Here is a 20,840-nt window from a genome sequence, read left to right as displayed (position 1 = left end):
CGCTGGCGGCGAGGGCGATGCGCCGGCAGCGGGCGCAACTAGATCGCTGCCGCTCCGGCGCTCAGAAAGCTCTCCGGGGTTTGAAATTCATCAGCAACACTAAAAACAACCGCGTCGATGCCTGGAACGAAGTCGAGAGAAACTTCGAGAAGCTCGCCAAAGACGGTTACCTGTACAGCACCGATTTCGCCCAATGCATAGGTTAGTGATTTAATCCCAATTTCAAAACAATTATTCTCTTAATTAACGAGCTAATTACACTCTTAATTACAATTTTAAAATCTCTAATGATTTCTATGATTTTCCCCCCTTTTTTTCTTCTTATTCCACAGGGATGAAAGATTCGAAGGAATTTGCATTAGAATTGTTCGATGCATTAGGCAGACGACGAAGATTGAAAGTTGACAAGATCAGCAGAGATGAACTCTACGAATTTTGGTCCCAAATTACCGATCAAAGTTTCGATTCCAGGCTCCAGATTTTCTTCGACATGTACGTTCGCTTTCTTAATTTATTTTTAATTAATTAATTAATCATAGTTAAAGTTCATAAGTAAGCTACTTAATTAATAAGTAATTAAGCTACAGTACAAAGTGCAAATGTCAATCAGCTTTTTGAGGCCAACAGTCAAAAAGACAAGTTGATATAGTTAACGCTGATTACTACATAATCGTGTTAGATTATCAAAAGTTTTAATTAATTAATTTGTTAATGATGATTTTGATGCAGGGTAGACAAAAATGAAGATGGTCGAATCACCGAAGAGGAGGTTAAGGAGGTAACGCAACTTCTTTTTGGCTTTGTATATATATATAAAAATCATTTTATAATAAAGTATTAAAAGTAGTGAGTGGGTAATGATTTCTAATCAAGGATTAAAAAATGAATTTATTGATGATTATGAGGTAAAGCACAGTCTGTCATATTCCGGTGGCATAAAGAAAATTTGTAGCGGTGAAAAAGAAATTGTATTATTATATTATATATATAACTTTTCTTTTGTAATATGTAAATATTAACAATAATATTAATTCCTCATGCAGTTTGAAGATTTAGTGGGATTTTGTAAATGGGGCCTTCATTTCTTTAATCTTTTCTCGGCTCGATTTATTTATGAGATGCTACGCTTGGTGAAATGCAATTATCGCATAAAATTTAGAAACGAAATTATTGCTATAAATAATATATAGTCATTTTTACACGTATAATATGAATATATCTTGTTGGTGTACCTAGTAATATTTTAATGGTTGAGATTGTGAAAGCTACGTTTCAAATTGAACTCACTAAAGATCAAGTCAGTCAGATGGGGTTGGTGGGGGTAAATTTGTAATTATGTATGTATAAATTGAGTCATAATAATTGTTCAATTTATCAATTTTACCTTTCTTTTATTCACTGTTCTAAGTCTAATTAATTGTTTCATTGTTTGTTATGTAGATTATTATGGTAAGTGCCTCTGCAAACAAATTGTCGAGATTAAAAGAGCAGGCGGAGGAATACGCGGCTCTGATCATGGAAGAGTTGGACCCCGAAAGGCTTGGATACATTGAGGTAAATTTCCGGACTCTCCTAAATGCTACACCTGATAAATTAATTCACGTCGTTTTCCAAGTTTAATTTACTAAAATTTATTTAATTTAACCAATCCAGATAAGCATTTTGGTGCATTAAATGACATTATTATTATTATTATTATTATTATTATTATTTAAGGTTAGATGTTGCCTTGCAAGTTACAAAATCATCGAGTTGCTGGTCAAATTAGCCTTGTACTACTTAGATAAGATATTTTTAGTACCGATTAATTGTACCATTAATTGCTTCTACACCAACCGCAACACATAATACCGGTGACAGAACCAGCATAGAGCCATAGAGTCGGGGGTCGTGGCCCCCAACATTTTTCAAATCTCTATTAATTTATATAAAAATATAATCTTTTTTTGTGTATACAATAGCATTATCGGTCATCTCCTTAGATTTATTTTAATGCATTCGAACCCCTCGAACTTATAACGCTGGCTCCGCTAATGCATAGTACTACTACTAGAGAATTGGGGGAAAACAAAAGATGGTTACAACTAAAATTATCATGTTGGACTTTAGTTATCAAAAAGTCAGTAGTTAGACGACAAATGACTGACTAAATCGTATTAATATTGGATTACCGTGTCGTTCAACCATACATGTTGAATAAAATACAATACGCTTTAAATATAAAATAGAAATTAAAAAGGAAATCATTTAATTTAATGTCAATAATAATCCAACCTTCAAACTGGAGAAGTTGAGTTAGGCTGATTAGAAAACTGCCCATTGAAAAAGAAAAAAATATATTTATCTATATTGTAGTGGATCAGTTTAAAGAAAATGATCAATACAACTGTCGAAATTTATATATATATATATATATATATGTATGTATTATTCTGTGTTTAATTTACTTTGAAATGGTCATTTTACATATTTCCTGTGTTGATAGTTCAACAACCTCCTTTTCGCTTATTGGTCGGACGAGTTATATATTTTAGTTTTTCTGATTATTTTATATTTTACGAGCTTTAAGGCGGTTTATGAAATCATATACCTCGTGAAATACACCATATGATTTTAAACCGTAGATTTATATATATAACTATATTCATTAAGCACACATACACATGGTGTATTTCACTAGGCGTAGATTCTAGAAAACCCCTTTATGTGTAGATTTTAAAACAATTTGCGATTATTAAGCTATTTAATTGGGATTATAGGGTATAATATAAGAACAATTTAGTTAAATTAATGCCGAAGTAGCTATCTTGAAAACCATTTCCTCAAAGAAATGGTTTTATTACCTAATCCCTGTTAGCTCAGCCAAAACCAAGACCAAGTTCATGAAGACAACTTTTTAAAATTTGATTTGGAAAAACCAACTGCTGCATTATCTTAATTTTATTTTATAAATTTAATAATTATACTTTAGTAAGATGGAATCTTAATTGTATTGCCGTGTAACGTTATGACTGTTGAAATAAACAAACAATATAAACAGTACTATTTTTTTTCTTCTTCATATTCATAATTAATTCAAGGCACAGAAAAATTCCTTTCCCAATTAAAATAATAAAATTATTGTCCCATTCAATTTTATATGTAGACGACTTTTATTTATTTATTTTTAAATATTCCCTTTTAATTTTTATTTTTATTGGCTTGTAAAATCCTACCCATGTGGGACATTCTATTTTCCGGACCAAAAACTGCGTGTTTTCAGCACTCAACACATGTTCAAACAATATGGTCCAATTTCAACATCATTCATTATTACACATATTTAATTTATTTTATTTATCAGTAAAGTGAAATTACAATCATATCTGATGCATGTTATTTCTGTTCAGCTGTGGCAGCTGGAAACACTACTGCTACAAAAGGACACGTACCTAAATTACAGCCAAGCCCTTAGCTACACGAGCCAAGCCCTGAGCCAAAACCTTCATGGGCTCAGATACAAAGGCCCAATAAGAAGAATCAGCACTAAATGTATCTACTTCCTGCATGAAAATTGGAAGAGAATCTGGGTTTTAATCCTGTGGGTCGCGCTTATGATAGGCCTTTTCGTATGGAAATTCTATCAGTACAAAGAAAAGGACGCGTACAAAGTCATGGGCTACTGCCTTCTCACGGCTAAGGGCGCAGCCGAGACTCTGAAGCTCAACATGGCTCTCGTCTTATTCCCTGTGTGCAGGAACACCATTACTTGGCTGAGGTCCTCTAAGCTCGGCTATTGTGTGCCGTTCGATGACAACATCAACTTTCACAAGGTAATGTGAACTATGTTACGTTCAACCAAATTATTATGCGCTTTTGTTGTGTGTGGTCCCCCATTGGCATTGTGACTTTATGAATAAGTCAACGGTGATTGTTTTTTCCACTCGCTCTCTTAACCTAAGAAATATACTACTACTGCTTTTTTTTTTTGAGATGTGATTGCTTGACTTTTAAGTTTTAACTGGTCAACTTAGAGTCAAGCAGAAAACTTTGACTTTTTATTTTTTATTTTTTTTATCTGATTTATCTCTTCGATTTAACTTTTCTTCTCCTTTTGGAATCATCTATTGGTCAGTTTAATTAGGATAGATTACATTTCATTGGTCAATTGCTAAACTACTCATAGTGTGCTTCAGACCAGGGGTGTAGATGAGTTGAGCTCGAGCCGAACTTGGCTGTTTTGGGGGGCTCGAGCTCGCATCCATTTTGACGAGCTCGAGCATGAGCTATTTTGTATATTTTTATTTTATTTTTTATTAATACTATTAGAAATTTATTATTCTAAATTATAAGAAAAAAAATTCAAAATAAAAGAAATGAGCTGTAATTTATTTTTTAATTATTTATACGAATTTATTATTTATTTTATATTAATTATATTTAAAATAAAAATAAAAATAAATAAATTGAAATAAAAAAAAAAAGTCTGCCAACCGGCTCTCTAGCTCATGAACAACTAAAAATGAGCTCGAACTCGACTCATCAGAAACTCGAGCTCGAGGTCAAAAATTCAAGTTCGAGTTCGAGCTTTTGTCGAGCCGGCTCGGCTCATTTACACCCCTATTCGAATACGGCTTTTCCGCAGAATTCTATATGTATCTATGAGATCGAGTATATGGTATTTGTTTATTTAATTATGCATTTCTTGTACAAGTACACCTGTAGAAAGGAAGGCAATCTTATGTTTTATAGTAGCATGCAAATACATGTCTTAAAGTAGATTATAATAATTATTTTTTTTAAATATAATCGAGTTCTCATTGATTTTTGCCTTTTTTTTTCATGTGCCCTGTTAAAATTTTGAAACCGAGCAGACCATTGCAGCAGCGATCGTGGTTGGTATCATACTCCACGCAGGCAACCATCTTGCTTGCGACTTTCCGAGGCTTACAAATGAATCCGATTCCAAGTACAACCTTTACTTGATTCGCGATTTCGGTGATATTAGGCCCAAGTACATTGACCTCGTTAAAGGGGTCGAGGGCGTGACGGGAATTATGATGCTCATTTTCATGCTAATTGCTTTTACGTTGGCTACAAGTTGGTTTAGACGAAGCCTAATTAAGCTGCCTAAGCCGTTAGACAGGCTAACCGGCTACAACGCTTTCTGGTATTCTCACCACCTCTTCGCCTTCGTCTACATCTTGCTTATCATCCATGGCACTAACCTCTATCTCGTTCACGACTGGTACAAAATGACGGTAAGCAATTACATATCCGTGTATGTATATATATATATATATATATATATATATATATATATATATTTAATATTATAAGTGGTGTTCGATTTCTAATTATTGGTTGACTTTTGGTTTTCAGACATGGATGTATATTGCAATCCCCGTACTTTTATACGCGGGAGAAAGAATCCTGAGATACTTCCGGTCAGGATTCCATAGTGTCCGGCTCTTGAAGGTGTGAGCATTATTATCAATTATGAATTTATGATGATCGGTTGTTCGTTAAATTGATTTAATGATGTAATTATTTATATTTAATTTCTCCATCTTAACATTTTTCAGGTTGCGATTTATCCGGGAAATGTGCTATCCTTACAAATGTCAAAGCCTCCGCAATTTAAGTATAAGAGCGGACAGTACATGTTCGTCCAGTGTCCAGCTGTCTCTCCATTCGAGTGGTAAATTACTCGTCACAATATATTAATTCGAACTAAGTGTGCAACAACCACACTCGATTTCTCTACCTAGTTCATAGTGAAACTAGGGGTGGAAATATCGAAAATCGGAATTTCGGAAATTAGAATGATAAAACGTGTTCTATAATCGGAAAGTTTCGGATCGGTATCAGAAGAATTCAGAAATTCTAAATTTTTAGTAACCTATAACAGTAAATATATAATGATATTATTATTATTGTAAGTGTAATTTTCGGAATATAATTGGAAATAAAATGGTATTGGAAATCAGAACTTTCTGAATTGGGGATGATTTTTTTTTTTTTTCAAAATCGAAAATTTTCGGTTCAAAATTAGCGGAATCTCGAAAACAATCCCTAATGCCTTATAGACTTCATTTTTTTTTGTTTTTATGTTAATATTGCTCAATATTGCAAATGACCAGGCATCCATTTTCAATAACCTCGGCACCGGACGACGATTACCTCAGCATTCACATACGACAACTAGGTGATTGGACACACGAGCTCAAGAGGGTATTCTCCGAGGCATGCGAGCCTCCTGTTAGTGGGAAGAGCGGCCTACTCCGAGCCGACGAAAATACCAAAAAAAGGTAATAAATATTTCAAAATCCAATCATCATACAAAAAATGTTCGTACAAAGTTTTATAATTAGATTTATTTTCTCCCCATAACCCAAAACTTTTACCTCGGAAAATCCAGTTTGCCGAAGCTACTAATAGACGGACCTTACGGAGCTCCAGCTCAAGACTACAGGAAATACGATGTCCTCTTACTCGTCGGTCTTGGAATTGGTGCCACCCCTTTCATCAGCATCTTGAAAGACTTACTTAACAACATTCTCAAAATGGAGGAGCAGGCTGTAAGAATTTCTTACGGGTTTCGTTTATTGCAATTAGTATTCTTCTGTTATATCGAATTACTAAAAAACTACCGTACGTTATTTTTCTAGCAAAAACCCCTATGTGATTCAATTTTTTTTAGCACGCAACCCGCTAAACAGTGGTACTAATTGCTAAAAAAAATTAAACCACGTAACGATTTTTGCCAATAAAATAACATGCGGTAGTTTTACAGCAATTCGATGTAACACAGGGGTACTAATTGCAGCAAACTAAGTTTCTTACAGTATTGTCTCGTCTTTTGATTGAAAAACAAAAAAAATATTGTAATTAAAGAAAAATTGGTTTATTCTTTTTTTTTCAGGATTCGCTTTCGGATTTCAGCAGGTATTCAGACCAAAGTGTGGGTTCTTTCGATTCTCCAGCTCTGAATAAGGCTTCTCCTAAAAGGAAGAAAGCACTTCGGACAACAAACGCTTACTTCTATTGGGTGACGAGGGAGCAAGGCTCGTTTGATTGGTTCAAAGGTGTCATGAATGAAGTTGCAGAACTTGATCAAAGGGTAATGCACTATCTTTTTTTTTGAGTAAAAAGGGTAATGCACTATCTAATTATTACCATTGTATATATATTAAATTGATTATAATTTATAACGTTAAATTATAACAAACGTTTCTAGGGTGTGATCGAGATGCACAATTATTTAACTAGTGTGTACGAAGAAGGGGACGCTCGTTCAGCTCTCATAACCATGGTCCAGGCGCTCAACCATGCTAAAAACGGCGTCGATATTGTGTCCGGGACAAGGGTAAATTCGTCATTTTCCCGTCACTCGAAAATCTTTACATTTTCATTTACGAACAAAATATCTGACATCGAATCATTTCTAATAGGTGAGGACGCATTTCGCGAGGCCGAATTGGAATAAAGTTCTCTCTAAAGTTGGTACCAAACATGCCAATGCAAGAATAGGTTAGTATACATTTCAAAAAAACAATAACGTGACCGATAATTAGTTAATTATTACTTCGTTTCATGTCTTAATATTTGGGGATTCGGTACTCTTTGGAGCAGGAGTTTTCTACTGCGGGGCTCCCGTTTTGGCGAAAGAACTCAGCCAACTCTGCAACGAGTACAATCAGAAGGGCTCAACCAAATTCGAATTCCACAAAGAGCATTTCTAAAAGACGAAAACCCGATATAAATATGGAAAAATATTCATATATAATATGCTTACTATATTTAATATATAGCGTTATATTTTTTGTCCCATTCTTGGCCCGAAAATCAAATACGGAAAATATTGCAAGAAGGAAATAAATATTTGTATAGTCCTTTTGCAGGAAATTAAGATATAGAATAGTAGAAAAAGTATACACATATATATACAAGTATATATATATATTTTGAGAGGAGTTCCATGATCAACCAAGACGACCAACAGAACGGGACGGCCATGTGGCAGGACCAACGGTTGACACCTGGCTTTTCCACCGTGGAAAGATATGAGTGCCTTACAGCATAAAGAGGTTTGTCTTATTGGATTTTTGGGACATGTCTTTTTTGTTCAACTCTTATAATTATTAGATTCTTGCGTAGATGTTCTTCCACTTTGTTTGGTTTCGATTGAGGTGGGCTCGTAATATAACGATCCTTGTAGAACAGCACGCCTATTGTAAGATGGAGAATCTAATATTATGTTTACTCCTAGTTTTGGAATTTGTTCATCAGAGACGAGAGAAATGCACGTAAATGTAAATTATGGAATGTTGATTTTGACTAATATAGTTTTCGTGTTTCACCGACAAGTTGAAACTTAGTAGATATGGCAATGCATGTGTCATCTCTAATCAAGTGTAATTTGATATCTATGTGCTTTGATCTCTCATGAAACAACGGATTTTTGCGTTAATTTGTTCTATTTACGCACTTTTTAAGGTAATAAAAAAAAAATCACCGAGCATTAATGCTAAAAAAACGTGAACTTGACATGTAATCTTTTGAATTTCGAAGATAAATGGGATTTTCAGATTATACATCCATATTTGGGGGAAAAAAAATGTTTTATTTATTTTATTTGTGGAAGAAAAAGAAAAAGAAAAAGAAAAAATTATAATACCAAATGAGTTAACTAATTATATATGCTAAGAGGGCCGGATTTTTAGTTTGATACTAAATTAGGGAAGTAATGGGCCTTAAATAGAAATTCTGATGGGCTATGATGAGTAGCTTAGACGTCCACTAGGCTATAATATTATTTAAGGCCCTCCATTATTCAACTATTGCAATTCGGCCCCCTTAGTTGATTTAATACCATAAAACTTTTTATTTAATAAAACTAATATGTAGTTTGAAGGATAAAATAATATTTACCATGTTTAGTTACTCGCTATTAAATTAATCCCCGTGCTACATATTTAATGAAATAATAGCATTTAATAAACGAGCTTGAAAAAATATGAATCGATATCAACCGACTTCAAAATTTAATTGTTTACTTTTGTCCAAAAATAAAATAAAATAGAACGTTAATATAAAAATATCAGCATAGTTGCACAAAAATAGATAATTAACCTTAAACATAGCTGCCGGCGTTGACTCCTGCTTGGACTTTTCTCAAGTCATCAACTTCACTCCACATCACACACTTGCACACAACTACACACAGTATTGTGCTGTTTGTAAATGCTTTTACGAATAAATTAGGGGTTTTTGTGAATAAGTCATCAACCAAGCATGTTTAATATTCTAGGTTTGGGGTTATATCTCTTTAACCAATAAGCTCATCTCTTTAATATTTATTATAAATAAAGGAAACATTCATGTATATGCCAATATTACCCTCAGTCATTTATACCCAATTCTTAATTGTAACCCCAATTTAATCAATTTTGTCCACAAAAATCCAATTTTGACTACAAAAATTCAATTTTGACTTTTTTTTGGAGCATACTTTAATATGCTCCAATTTCATCCTTAACTTAATTTAATCTCAATTTGACCCCAAATTTCACAAATTATTCAATTTTGACCCAAAACTTTTTTTTTTTCAAAAAAAAAAATTCAAAATTTTTTTTTGCCGCCGGATTCCGGCGTTGATTTTTTTTTTATTTATTTTTTCTTTTTTCTTTTCTTTTCTTCCTGATTTTTTCGCCGGTTTCCGGCGTTGACTTTTTTTAGTGTTTTTTTTTTTTGTTTGGTTTTTTTTTTTTTTATGTCCGCCGCTAAACGTTGACCGTAATTGTGTTGTCACTGACAGTAAATTAACGTAATTATACTGTCAATGACAGTTAATTAACGTAATTGTACTGCCGTTGACAGTAAATTAATGTAATTAATATTATTATTTTTTTATTTTTTGTTGTTTTTTTTTTTATTTTGTTTGATTTGTTGACAAGTCAACGTAATTATATTACTGTCGTTGACAGTAAAATAACTGTAAACACAATAATATTACTGTCAACAACATCAATATTATTATTTTTTTGGGTTTTTTGTTTTATTTGAGTTATTCACGGAGTAACGTAATAATATTACTGTCTATTATTGTAATATTACTGTAAACACAATAATATTAATGTGGTTGACGGTAATATTACTGTTGTTATACTAATATTCCTGTCAACCACATCAATATTATTATTTTGTTTGGATTTTTTGTTTGTTTGAGTTATTCACGGAGTAACGTAATAATATTACTGTCTATTATTGTAATATTACTGTGGTTGACGGTAATATTACTGTTGTTATAGTAATATTACTGTCACTCACAGTAATATTAATTCTTTTGGTTTTTCATTATGTTTATATTTGTTGAACGGTCAACATAGTAATATTACTCTATTACACAATAATAATGAGTTTGTTGTGTTAATATTACTGTGCTAGAGATTAATATAGCAATATTACTGTGTAAAACTGTAGTTTAGTTAATTTTACTGTGTTTAACAGTAATATAGTTAATATTACTGTCAACCACAGCAATATTGTTGTTTAAACGAAAAAAAAAAGTTACAGAAAGAAAGAAAAGAAGAAAAAAAAATCGAAAAAGTCAACGCCGGAAACCGGCGAAAAAATCCGGGAGAATTTTTTTTCGAAAAGTCAACGCCGGAATCCGGCGGGAAAAAAAAAGTTTTTGAAAAAAAAAAAAATTTTAAAAAAAATGGTTTGGGTCAAAATTGAATAATTTGTGAAATTTGGGGTTAAATAAAGTTAAGGATGAAATTTGAGCATATTAAAGTATGAGGGGTTATTTTAGTCCTTTACAGAAATCTGGAACATGTGTGGACTTATTGGTAAATGAGTTTTTTGTCTGGATCTCTTTATGAATAAGTACCCATTGATGGACTTATTTGTAAAGACCCCAATAAATTATAAGTTTTTTTCTACATATAATATGTTTTTTAATTGGTTGTAAAACAAGCTTTTACTTTTGATTCTCTTAAAATAAGCTCTGCCTTAAGCTATAATTTAAAAACGTTTATGTACCTGTTTTTTCTATTTTAGTTGGTTTTCCAGTAATTCGCAAACACCTTCAACTTATAGATTTAAGCATTTAATCCCAACTTAACTCACAATCACTAACTTCTGCTTTTCGATAAACTTTTGCAAACAATATATATATATATATACACACACATGTAAGTTTCATTGACATAACTGCTGCAATTGGGTACATGACAAGTTGCAAAATAACGTCAACTTCTTAATTATCCCTCTTAATTATGTCTAATTTCATCCCATCCATAAATATTTCCCAAAAGCTGATCATCATATTCAACAAAAAAAATAATAAAAAAAAATATGGAAGAAGAAAGCCATCGTATAATTAATCCATACATCAAAAGCGACGAAGAAGAATTCACGACGACGACGAAAAACAACCACCGCGGAAAAGGCGGCGGCAGCAGCAAATGCTTAGTTTACATACTCGTCGCCGTCGTCTTGCAGAGCGTAGCCTTCTTAGTGTTCGGCCTCGTCGCCCTCCGAATCAGCAACCCTTCCCTCCGCCTATCCAGCGCCGCCGTGGCGGGTCTCCGCCACGATTCGGCGTCGCTGAACATGACCGTCGTCGCCGGAATCCGCCTCAGCAACCCTAACTTCGGCGACTTCGAGTTTCGCGGTGGAAGCGCGGCCCTGCTGTACGGGGACGCGACTGTCGGGGTGGCGAGTATATACGGCGGGCGAGTCGGCAGAAGAGATAAGAGAGAGATTAACGTGACGGTGGAGGTCATCGGCGGCGGCGGCGGCGGCGGCGGCGGCGGTGAGTTGGTGAAGCTGAGGAGCATGGCGGAATTGAGAGGTGAAGTTCGGGTGGTGAAGATAGTGAAACGACGTCGGATTGCGTTTATGAATTGTACTATGGATTTGAATTTGACTAGTCAAGCTTTCCAGGATTTATCTTGCCAATGAACATATTTAGTGAATATAGTTTTTATTAGTTTATATGAAATTATATATATATATATATATATATATGCTTAATTCGTTTTTATAATTCCCTTTTGATCTTTGTAAGATTATGTTTGTATGAATATTTTGTATCTAGTTGTTTAATTTGTTTTGCTTTTATTAAGGCTACTTAATTATTTGCTAATCTAATTTTTTTTCAAAGTGAAATTTTTGTGCTTCGAGAGGTATAAGTTAGGAGTGAAAATCAGACGGAATTGATCGAAAATTATTTTATTTTATTTGTTTTTGTAAAAAATTTCAATTTTGTTCGGAAGTAAAAAATGAGTTCCAAATAATCTTTTGTTCCTAATTTGGATGCAACGTGAATTTTCGCAATATTTTTTTTTATCTTTTTTGAATTTTCGCAGGAAAATGCAAAAAATCCAAGAGAGATTTCGACAAAACGCAATAAATAAAACAATATGTGGGAACTACAAATTGAAACATATATTTGCAAGTTTCTGATACCAATTAATCTTTTAATTTCTAAGGTTTAATATAGTTGACCATTTCGTATTTATATTTTTCATATAAAATATAACATAAGTTATATTATGGAATTATAAAATATATCATATATATTTCGAAAACCAATCAAAATATTCAGAACGAAAATCGATCGGATCAAAAATTGGAATTTTTTATAATTTTACATACAATTCCGATTACGTTCCAGATAGATTCGCAAGAATTGAAAATTGAAACTTCGAAAATTAGAATGAAAAATATTATTCCAAATTCGGACATTTTCAATTCGAAATTGGTGGAATTCGAAAATTGCATTCTGATTTCCACCATCAGTTCTAATCCAACTATGTAACTGAACCCTCATAAAATTAGCTAATGAATAATTTTATTGAACATCCAAACAAGACGTAACCATATTAGAAGGATGACAAATGTTGTTTTGATAACCGAACAACGATCTATTAGAGCAACTCCAATGGATTATCAAACATGGTATTCAAACCATTAATCACTATTTATATACCAGAAAATAGAAATTTTTAACTCCAATGGGGTTATCAAATTAGGGTTCTATTTTGATAATTCAACTTTTGGGATGTAAAAATACTTGCTGGAAATTGAGTTATCAAAAGTATAACTATCTAAATATCCAATCAAAAGTGGACATGTGGCAATTAATTTAAAATCACCTATAAACTTCCAATTGATAATTAATTTGATAACCATGGTTGGAGTAGATGAATTTTAATCAATATTAAAATATTATCTCAAATATCAAATAAATATTTAATAATTCAATTTTGGTATTTATCATTGACCAAAATTAGTATTACAAGTAATATTGTGTACATGTCACGATTCAGGTATGTAACGGCAATTACGGCTAACGCCAAACAAACTGTTCGATATCCTATAAATGGTACGTTTTATTAACGGAAAACTTTTGCCGTTAAACCTTTTTTTTGGTGATCAATGAATATAAATAAAATAGAAAATAGAAAATAGAAATGTCATGTGCAAATTTCATATGAAAGGCCAAAGAGGAGAATGTATTTCTATGGCATCATAAATTAAACTGGTCCCCCAAAAATAAAAATAAAAATAAAAATAAAAATAAAAATAAAAAAAAGAAAAATCAATTTAGTACTCATTGGCCAATAGGCCAAGTGGTCCATTGGGCTTTCAACTTCCTTACCATATACCAATTTCACACTTCAATGTCTTGTTTCTTTTTTTGATTGGTTGATTTGAATATTAGTTTGCATAGGAATTAATTTTTTTTTAATTATTTGATGAGAGGACTTAGGCTTATTTTTTAAATATATCTCAAAATCTATATTATAATGTCACCTATTAGATTCCATAAAAAAAAAAAAAAGGAAAATCACCATATTAGTTCAATAATGAGTTCTAATTCAGAACAACCAATATTGCAACTTGTTAAGTGTGTGAAAAACTATGATAGTGTGTGTAACAGAAAAGTAAACAATCAGTCACAATTGAACATCAAATTGACCGTGTTTTGACTCAATGAGAACCTACATCCACAAAACGATTCATATGGTGGTAACTTCAGAAGGTGTCAAAATACACGGAAAGACACTTACTTAGCTCACCGAATATCCAAATCTCAAAATGTAGATCTTATAATTATCTCACACCTAGAACGAATGGAGACGTAAAATGAAGAAGGAAGATTCGTATTATAGCCTAAAAAACAACGACCATCAGCGGATAAACTGCCTCATAGTCAAAGTCAATAATTTAATGTTTGGTGGCGTTTGACTCAAATTAAATGTCGCTCGTAAAAGACAATGAAAGTCAACTGAATGACGAAGGTACATACCGGAGCGAAGAAAGAGAGAAGATTAAGCTTATATCAAATGGTAGAAGCTAATATATATAAGACATGGACGATCAAGATTGATTCTCCAAGATGGATGATCAAGATTAGAGTCCAGAAGCTTCTCTTAAAATACGAGCTTAAGTAAACTAAATCATGAGTTGAATGCAATAAGATTGAAAATTAGGTCCATTCCAAAATGATTAATTAAATCATTTCGACCCAAAACCTTACACAATTAATATAATGCATAATCCCACAATAAATAATATTAATCAACCTTTCATTAAAGTAGTGGGCATTATTGCATTAAATAACAAAGGTCCCCTTGTCTCAAACAATTATTAATTACTAGAATTATTATAGTAGACAATTTTATTATAGTAGACAATAAATTTATGGCAAGTTCTGTATTTACTATGATTTATTATAAGGTGCTACTTTACAAAGTATGTTCAATAGGACATGTAATAAGCAGCTGAAAAATTAAAAAAAACCCACATAAAATATACACTAACCAACACTTAAGCCATGTGACTGAGTGTCACAAATAAAACAAAATTCCGTGACCAATTAAAAATTGTTACTAAATCATTTCACATGTCTCTCAATTATTTTAACATAACTATCATTAGCCGTAACATGGTTAATTAATTAAGATAAGATTGTAATTAGAATATTATTGTTTGATAGTACTAGATTTTTCCTAAGTCATATAGTCAGAGCTCTGTATATTCTTAACCACTTTACCTCAGAAGAAGTGAATTTTCTATATATATATATTTGTAGCAATACAATAAACATATACAAATTCTGCTACGTTTTTCAAATAATTAAGAGTGATAAAAGGGTAAAAATGACAAATTTGCAACAATGTCAGATTATAATTCTAAAATATAATGACAAATAATTTGGAATGGCATAGAGGAAGTAACAATAATATGTATTAATCGTGCATTTGAATATTATCTAGCAATCTCTTGATGAACAGAGGCGGAGCCAGGATTAGAAAGTAGGGGGGGCTAACTAAAATTTCGGGGTTCGGGGCAACGCTCCGAAAAAAAATTTAGGTTCACAAGACATTGAAAAAATAGCTTTATACTGCGAATTTTTAATTAAAATAATATATATATATATATATATATATATATATATATATATATATATATATATATATATATATATATATATATATATATATCAAGCATGACAAAAACATCTAAATTATTCTAATAATATATTGCACTTAATGGGATTCATGGCACCGTCTCGTATTATTTTTTAAAGACATTAATATAAAAAATCAAAGATCGATAAATAAATATATTCATAAATTTTATTTAAAATAGTACAAGTTTTAACCATTTTATTTTATATTTCTATATTAAATATGATATATATCTATAATTTACATAAAATTATGGAGAATAAACAAAAAAATTAAGGGTAAAGACATATTTACAAAACCTTTGGGGGGGCAAATTTAATATTCAAAAAATCCACAATAACAAATCCACTCTTGTTTAATTTGAATTAAGTAATCTGACAAAGAAATTTAAAAATCTATTAGTCATCGTTTTTTTTCTTCGGTGATGAATGAATACAACCAATTATGCAGGTGCACTGAGTAAACCTACACTCTAGTATAATAGCTCGCAAATCATACGATATACGTAAACTACACTAGGTTAACCATGTATAACAAATTCGACCTAGCGATCGTTGGCAAGGCGCGGGATTCGAACTTAGGTCAATATTTAACAAATTTATTTACTCCAACCACTACACCATCCCTTACGCGAGAGGAAAATGAAGAAAATGGTCAAAGCATAAAAATGGTGTTGTGAAAAAGGAGATTGCTTTTGAAGGTGAAACAATTCACCATGGGACAAATTGAATCTCACCACCAACTATTATTATACTATAAGACAATGTATTATATCGGCCTAATTCCACTTTGCACCCTTGAAATGCACAATTTTGATATTTTGCACCCTCGAAAATAATTTATGCCACTTTGCATCCTTAAAACACTTCTAATCGTTCAAAATGCACCCCGCTTTATTTTCCGGCATTGACTAATTTTCTGATTGTCAACAGGGATACATTAACACTTCACACACCAAAGACAAAGTCGATGAAGAGACAAAAGTACCCCCGTTGACAATCAGAAAATTAGTCAACGCCGAAAAATAGAGCGGGTTGCATTTTAAACGCTTAAATGTGTTTTGATGGTGCAAAGTGCCATAAATTGTTTTTCGGGGATGCAAAGTGCTAAAATGGTGAATTTCGCCTATTATATTATGGTGTTTTTGTAAATATCCATGGTGTTTTGTTGTTTTTACCAAACTAATTTGGTGTTCTGCCCATAATACTTTAGTGTCAATAAATCTCTTCCTTTGATGTAAATATTATTAAAATTAAACTGAGGAAAGGTATGAACTTTACTACTGTTTGTGTATCCACTTTTCCCCACCCAACAAATATATACCCGCCATTTTCCACCGCCTTTTTTTCTTTTTTAATCTTTATTATTTGATTCATACACATTATTCAAAGATTTAAGACAAGATATATGACCAACAGATACGCTGATGATTCTTACCTGACAAACACTTCTTACCTTTGTCTCAATCTCAAACACACAATTTAAACTGAAATATGTTTCCTTAAATATATACATTTAGATTTTCTATTTCAATACTCTATTCTCTATTCGTTCTTAATTAATTGTTATTTTTCAATTTTGCACAAGTATTAAGAATGTGAATCAATGTATCTTAATTTGAAGAAAAACACATTAAAAAAGACTAAAAAACTTTGATTATTTAATTGTGTGATAAAAGGAGAATTAATACTTGTAATTGAATTAATAAGGATAAAATAGGAGAAAACGCATTTAATTCAGTACTGAAAATCTAAAGTGACTGATAATATAGAATAAACATAAACAGTTATGGAATAAAGAGAGTGTTTACGAGTTTCGTCTATTTAACCACGAGTCATGGTAGGGCTGAGGCCAAAATCGGTTGGATCAAATTGGATCGATAACTTTCGAAAAATTTCTGAAATTCTGAAATCTGAATTTATCACTTTCGAGTAAATCGAAATTGGACCAAAGAACTTCTTCCAAAACCGAAACATTTCATATCAAAATCGACCTAATTCAGACCCTCTTTCAATTACCAAGGAGGTTATGTGCTTATAATAAGAGTACAAGGGGTCATGTGCTAATATTAAAAATATAAGAGGACCTACCGACCAGGTCATATGCACAACGTTCAAACCATAGAGGGTTCAAGTGTTATTTACCAAAACAAAAGGACCATAACCGAAAGTGCTTTCCTTTTTCCATGGCTACTAATTGCAGTACACAGTTTGACCTACACTAGCTAGTTTTCTCCTATATAATAATAATAATAAAATACTAATTAATACTTACAATAATTACTAATTACTAATTAATTAAATCTTAATCTATTAAGCTTCCTCGGAAAATGATGATGAAGCTTTTTGCATCATCACAGACTTTTCATAAGATGGATCACTCACTGAACGGCTTAAGATTGACGAAGATTCCACATCTGCGATATTAATTTTAATAATAATTAAAATGTTTTAACTAAATTAATTAAACCAAATTAATTAACTTTTCACTAATTAATTAAAACAAATATTTAATTAATTACCTCCGGCAGCGGCGGCGTTGAACGATCTCTTGCAGTGCAGAATGGCGCCTTGGATCCCGTCCTGCACCTGCAGCAGCGAGTCGTCTCGGCGGCGGTTCGAGCCAGTAGGAGGCGGCGCCGCCGCTACGGCGGCCGACGCCGACCGGCTTTTTCCCAAGTGCTTCCTCACTACCTCTAGCCCTGCTTGCAGATTGTTGTTCCCTTGCTTCGGGTGGGTCTTCACATTACTGGGCGGTGCCGCCGGCGCCTCAACCGCCGCCTCCGGCGGCGGCGCCGCCGGCGCCGTGGAGCCCTTGGAACCTCCGCCGTGCCCGGCAAACTTGAGCTTGGAAACACGAACGTAAAAGGGTTTCACCATTTTCAAGTACTTGTGCACCACTTGATCTTTCGTCAACTTCTTCTCGTCGGAATCTTCCACGACGGCGGCGGCGGCGGCGCTGTTATTTTTCAGGCTTCCGCCGCCATGAATGGTTTGTTTGGAGCTGGTTTCTCTAGTAAACAGAGATACAAAGGGCACCTCATCAACCTTAAATTTCACGGCGAGAAACTTGCGGTTGAGTTTTCCATGAGTACTTTCTCTCTCTACAATCTTCGGGGAAGAAAGTACGGCCTGAACATCGGCCTCATCTCCATTATTACTGGGTTTCGATTTCTTGAATTTCAGCTGAAGTACCCTAAATTTGGTCGCTGATTTCACCAAGGAAACAGGGAACTTGAAATTCTCGTCAATTTTAACCAAACTACCCGGCGAAAACGCCGCATTCTGATCCGTACTACAACCGTCGTCGTTTGCCGGAGCAAATTTCAGCTCTCCTTCTTCCTGTTCTTCTTCGTCAGACCCACTTTCAGTTTCATCTTCGTCGTCGTCTGTTTGTTGTGATTTCGCCGATGGGTTTCCGTCGGCGTCGCTATCTGGGTCGGGGAGTGCGAATTCGAGGTCGAAGTACGGGCCTTCCTCGCCGTCGTCGGAGGAGTAAGGGCTGACCTCGGCGGCGGTGACGATGGTCTTGGTGGAGGTGGGACGTGCATCAGCGGCGGAGTCAGCGGTGAAGACGGTGGCGGTGGTGGTAGATCCAGCGGAGCGCCAGTACTTGAGTAGACTGAAGGACTCCATGCTAGGTAGAGCCAGTATAGTAACTGAGGGGAGTGTGGGGGTCACTTTGCCTTTTAAAGATTCTAGTGAGAGAAACAAGAGAGAGAGAGAGAGTAACTCTGGTATATCATATATGGCGTGTAATGGAGGGAGGCAACTGTGTGCAGTTAAAGATGATGGTGGGCAAGTTTTATTATCAGCAGTAAAAAGTAAAAACAGACGACTTTTTACTGTGGTAATTTTTTTTTGTTTCGAATTTACAGTTTTCTTAACACGATCCTTAAATTAAACATTCGATTTGAGTTTGACTTGCAATATTTTATTAGTCAAAACTAATTTCAATTTTGTTAAATAATTTGGAAATTGAATTCAAGAAAGAATGTTCCAAAATTGAGCCGGAAATTGATCTTAATTAATTCTAAAAAGTTTGAGGACCGGATTTATGTAAGAACACAGATCAAGAAAAATATGGGTGGAAATTGGAACGAAAATTTTGATTTATTCTGATTCTAATTTGAAATCTTACAATTATAGAACAATATTTATTAAATTGAATCCGAAAATTCTAATTTCGATTATTTTTTGTCCGAGTTTTTTTTTTTGTTAATATAAATTAGAAAATTTATGAGATTCTGATTTACAATGCTATTTTAATTTTCAAATATTCCATTTCTTTTTAAAAAAAAATTGCATATTATTATGTATTTTATACTGAGGTGGCCGAAACTTGGAAATTTTGAAACATTTTTTCATTACAATTTCCGGAATTTTATTTTTTGATTTGTATTATTACCTAATTAAAATTGTGTATCACTTCAAAAAAAAATTTAGTTTTTATTCGAAATTACTATTTACCCTAGCAACGAGTAAAGAACTAGGTACTTCATTTAAGGGGAAAAGGGGGGAAGAAAAATAGATTTGTACTAGAATTGGGAGGAAAAAGGATAGAAGGGCAAAGTGGGAAAGAGAAAGTAGGATTAAAATACAAAATTACAAATGGATTATGGGGCAGTATAGTCATGTGATGTAGCAGTCTGTCTCAGTCAGTCAGTCAGTAGCTGCTGTCGTAATGTAACTTATGTCAATTCATTTTTATTTATTACAACAATTGCACGAATGTATGTGGTGAAAAGAGCGACAACCTTCTTTTTTTTTTTTTTTTTTTTTTTTTTGAGGAATTCTTATTTATTGTTATATTATTTAGGATTTTTTAATTATTTAAATTATAAGTCTCTATGGGGAAATTCTATGCTACACCTGCTGAATATAACCAGGCACTCTAATTAATAAGATTCCCACTACGGGTTCAGTTATGGCCCAATGAGTTTTAGAAATATAATTATAAAATAAATAAAAAAGGACACATGTCAAGAAAAGAGTCACCCGGTAAAAGTCACCGGGTGTAGCATCGTATTCCCCGTCTCTAGGACACATATGTGAAGTTTTGAACAATAATTCTCTGAATATTATTCTGTACACTATAATGAAGTCAATTTGTAAATATACGATTTATTTTGATTATTTTTTTTTTTAAATGTGGACATTAATCTAAACCAGGCCTCTTCTTTAATAGGATATTTAAAACAAGCCCAACTTCGTACAATTATATTAGATGGGCTCATTAAAGTATATATTTCTAATTTCATCAGATATTTAATAATTTTTTATTACTTTTATAAAAGTTTATATCAAAAAAAAAAAAATATATATATATATATATTCTTTATAAAGATTTCTCTCGGATATAAATCTAATT

At 32.9% G+C, this 20,840-nt stretch overlaps 3 protein-coding genes across 3 annotated transcripts in view; 2 read left to right on the top strand and 1 right to left on the bottom strand.

The window, feature by feature from the left end:
- LOC105973773 (respiratory burst oxidase protein F) overlaps window positions 1–8,348 on the top strand; it is a 9,029-nt gene extending 681 nt beyond the window's left edge. Inside the window, exons 1-14 of the mRNA XM_088817707.1 lie at window positions 1–201; window positions 333–492; window positions 730–778; window positions 1,441–1,554; window positions 3,390–3,812; window positions 4,854–5,240; window positions 5,362–5,457; window positions 5,565–5,680; window positions 6,123–6,290; window positions 6,401–6,560; window positions 6,905–7,102; window positions 7,220–7,348; window positions 7,434–7,512; window positions 7,615–8,348. The exon at window positions 1–201 is cut by the window's left edge and continues 681 nt beyond it. Of these exons, the coding sequence (XP_088673833.1) occupies window positions 1–201; window positions 333–492; window positions 730–778; window positions 1,441–1,554; window positions 3,390–3,812; window positions 4,854–5,240; window positions 5,362–5,457; window positions 5,565–5,680; window positions 6,123–6,290; window positions 6,401–6,560; window positions 6,905–7,102; window positions 7,220–7,348; window positions 7,434–7,512; window positions 7,615–7,724 (2,390 nt within the window). The 3' untranslated portion in view covers window positions 7,725–8,348. The remainder of the gene's footprint in view (window positions 202–332; window positions 493–729; window positions 779–1,440; window positions 1,555–3,389; window positions 3,813–4,853; window positions 5,241–5,361; window positions 5,458–5,564; window positions 5,681–6,122; window positions 6,291–6,400; window positions 6,561–6,904; window positions 7,103–7,219; window positions 7,349–7,433; window positions 7,513–7,614) is intronic.
- Window positions 8,349–11,284: 2,936 nt separating this feature from the next.
- Window positions 11,285–12,036, top strand: LOC105973645 (late embryogenesis abundant protein At1g64065). The gene has a single exon (XM_012998678.2). It carries the CDS (start codon window positions 11,344–11,346, stop codon window positions 11,950–11,952), a length of 609 nt encoding a protein of 202 aa, XP_012854132.2. The 5' UTR covers window positions 11,285–11,343; the 3' UTR covers window positions 11,953–12,036.
- Window positions 12,037–17,545: 5,509 nt separating this feature from the next.
- On the bottom strand, window positions 17,546–19,206 carry LOC105973830 (putative membrane-associated kinase regulator 2). Its single transcript, XM_012998883.2, has 2 exons — window positions 17,992–19,206; window positions 17,546–17,886 (listed from the first exon to the last, which is right to left on the bottom strand). The coding sequence occupies exons 1-2, from the start codon at window positions 19,103–19,105 to the stop codon at window positions 17,783–17,785; spliced, it is 1,218 nt and encodes a 405-aa protein (XP_012854337.2). The 5' UTR covers window positions 19,106–19,206; the 3' UTR covers window positions 17,546–17,782.
- Between the last annotated feature and the right edge of the window lie 1,634 nt (window positions 19,207–20,840).

Source organism: Erythranthe guttata, chromosome 1 (genome assembly GCF_056151865.1).
Source record: "Erythranthe guttata isolate IM_541 chromosome 1, IM_541, whole genome shotgun sequence".
Classification (NCBI taxonomy): Eukaryota; Viridiplantae; Streptophyta; class Magnoliopsida; order Lamiales; family Phrymaceae; genus Erythranthe; species Erythranthe guttata.
Note: the sequence above shows the minus strand (reverse complement) of the source record. Positions and strands in the feature narration are given on the sequence as shown.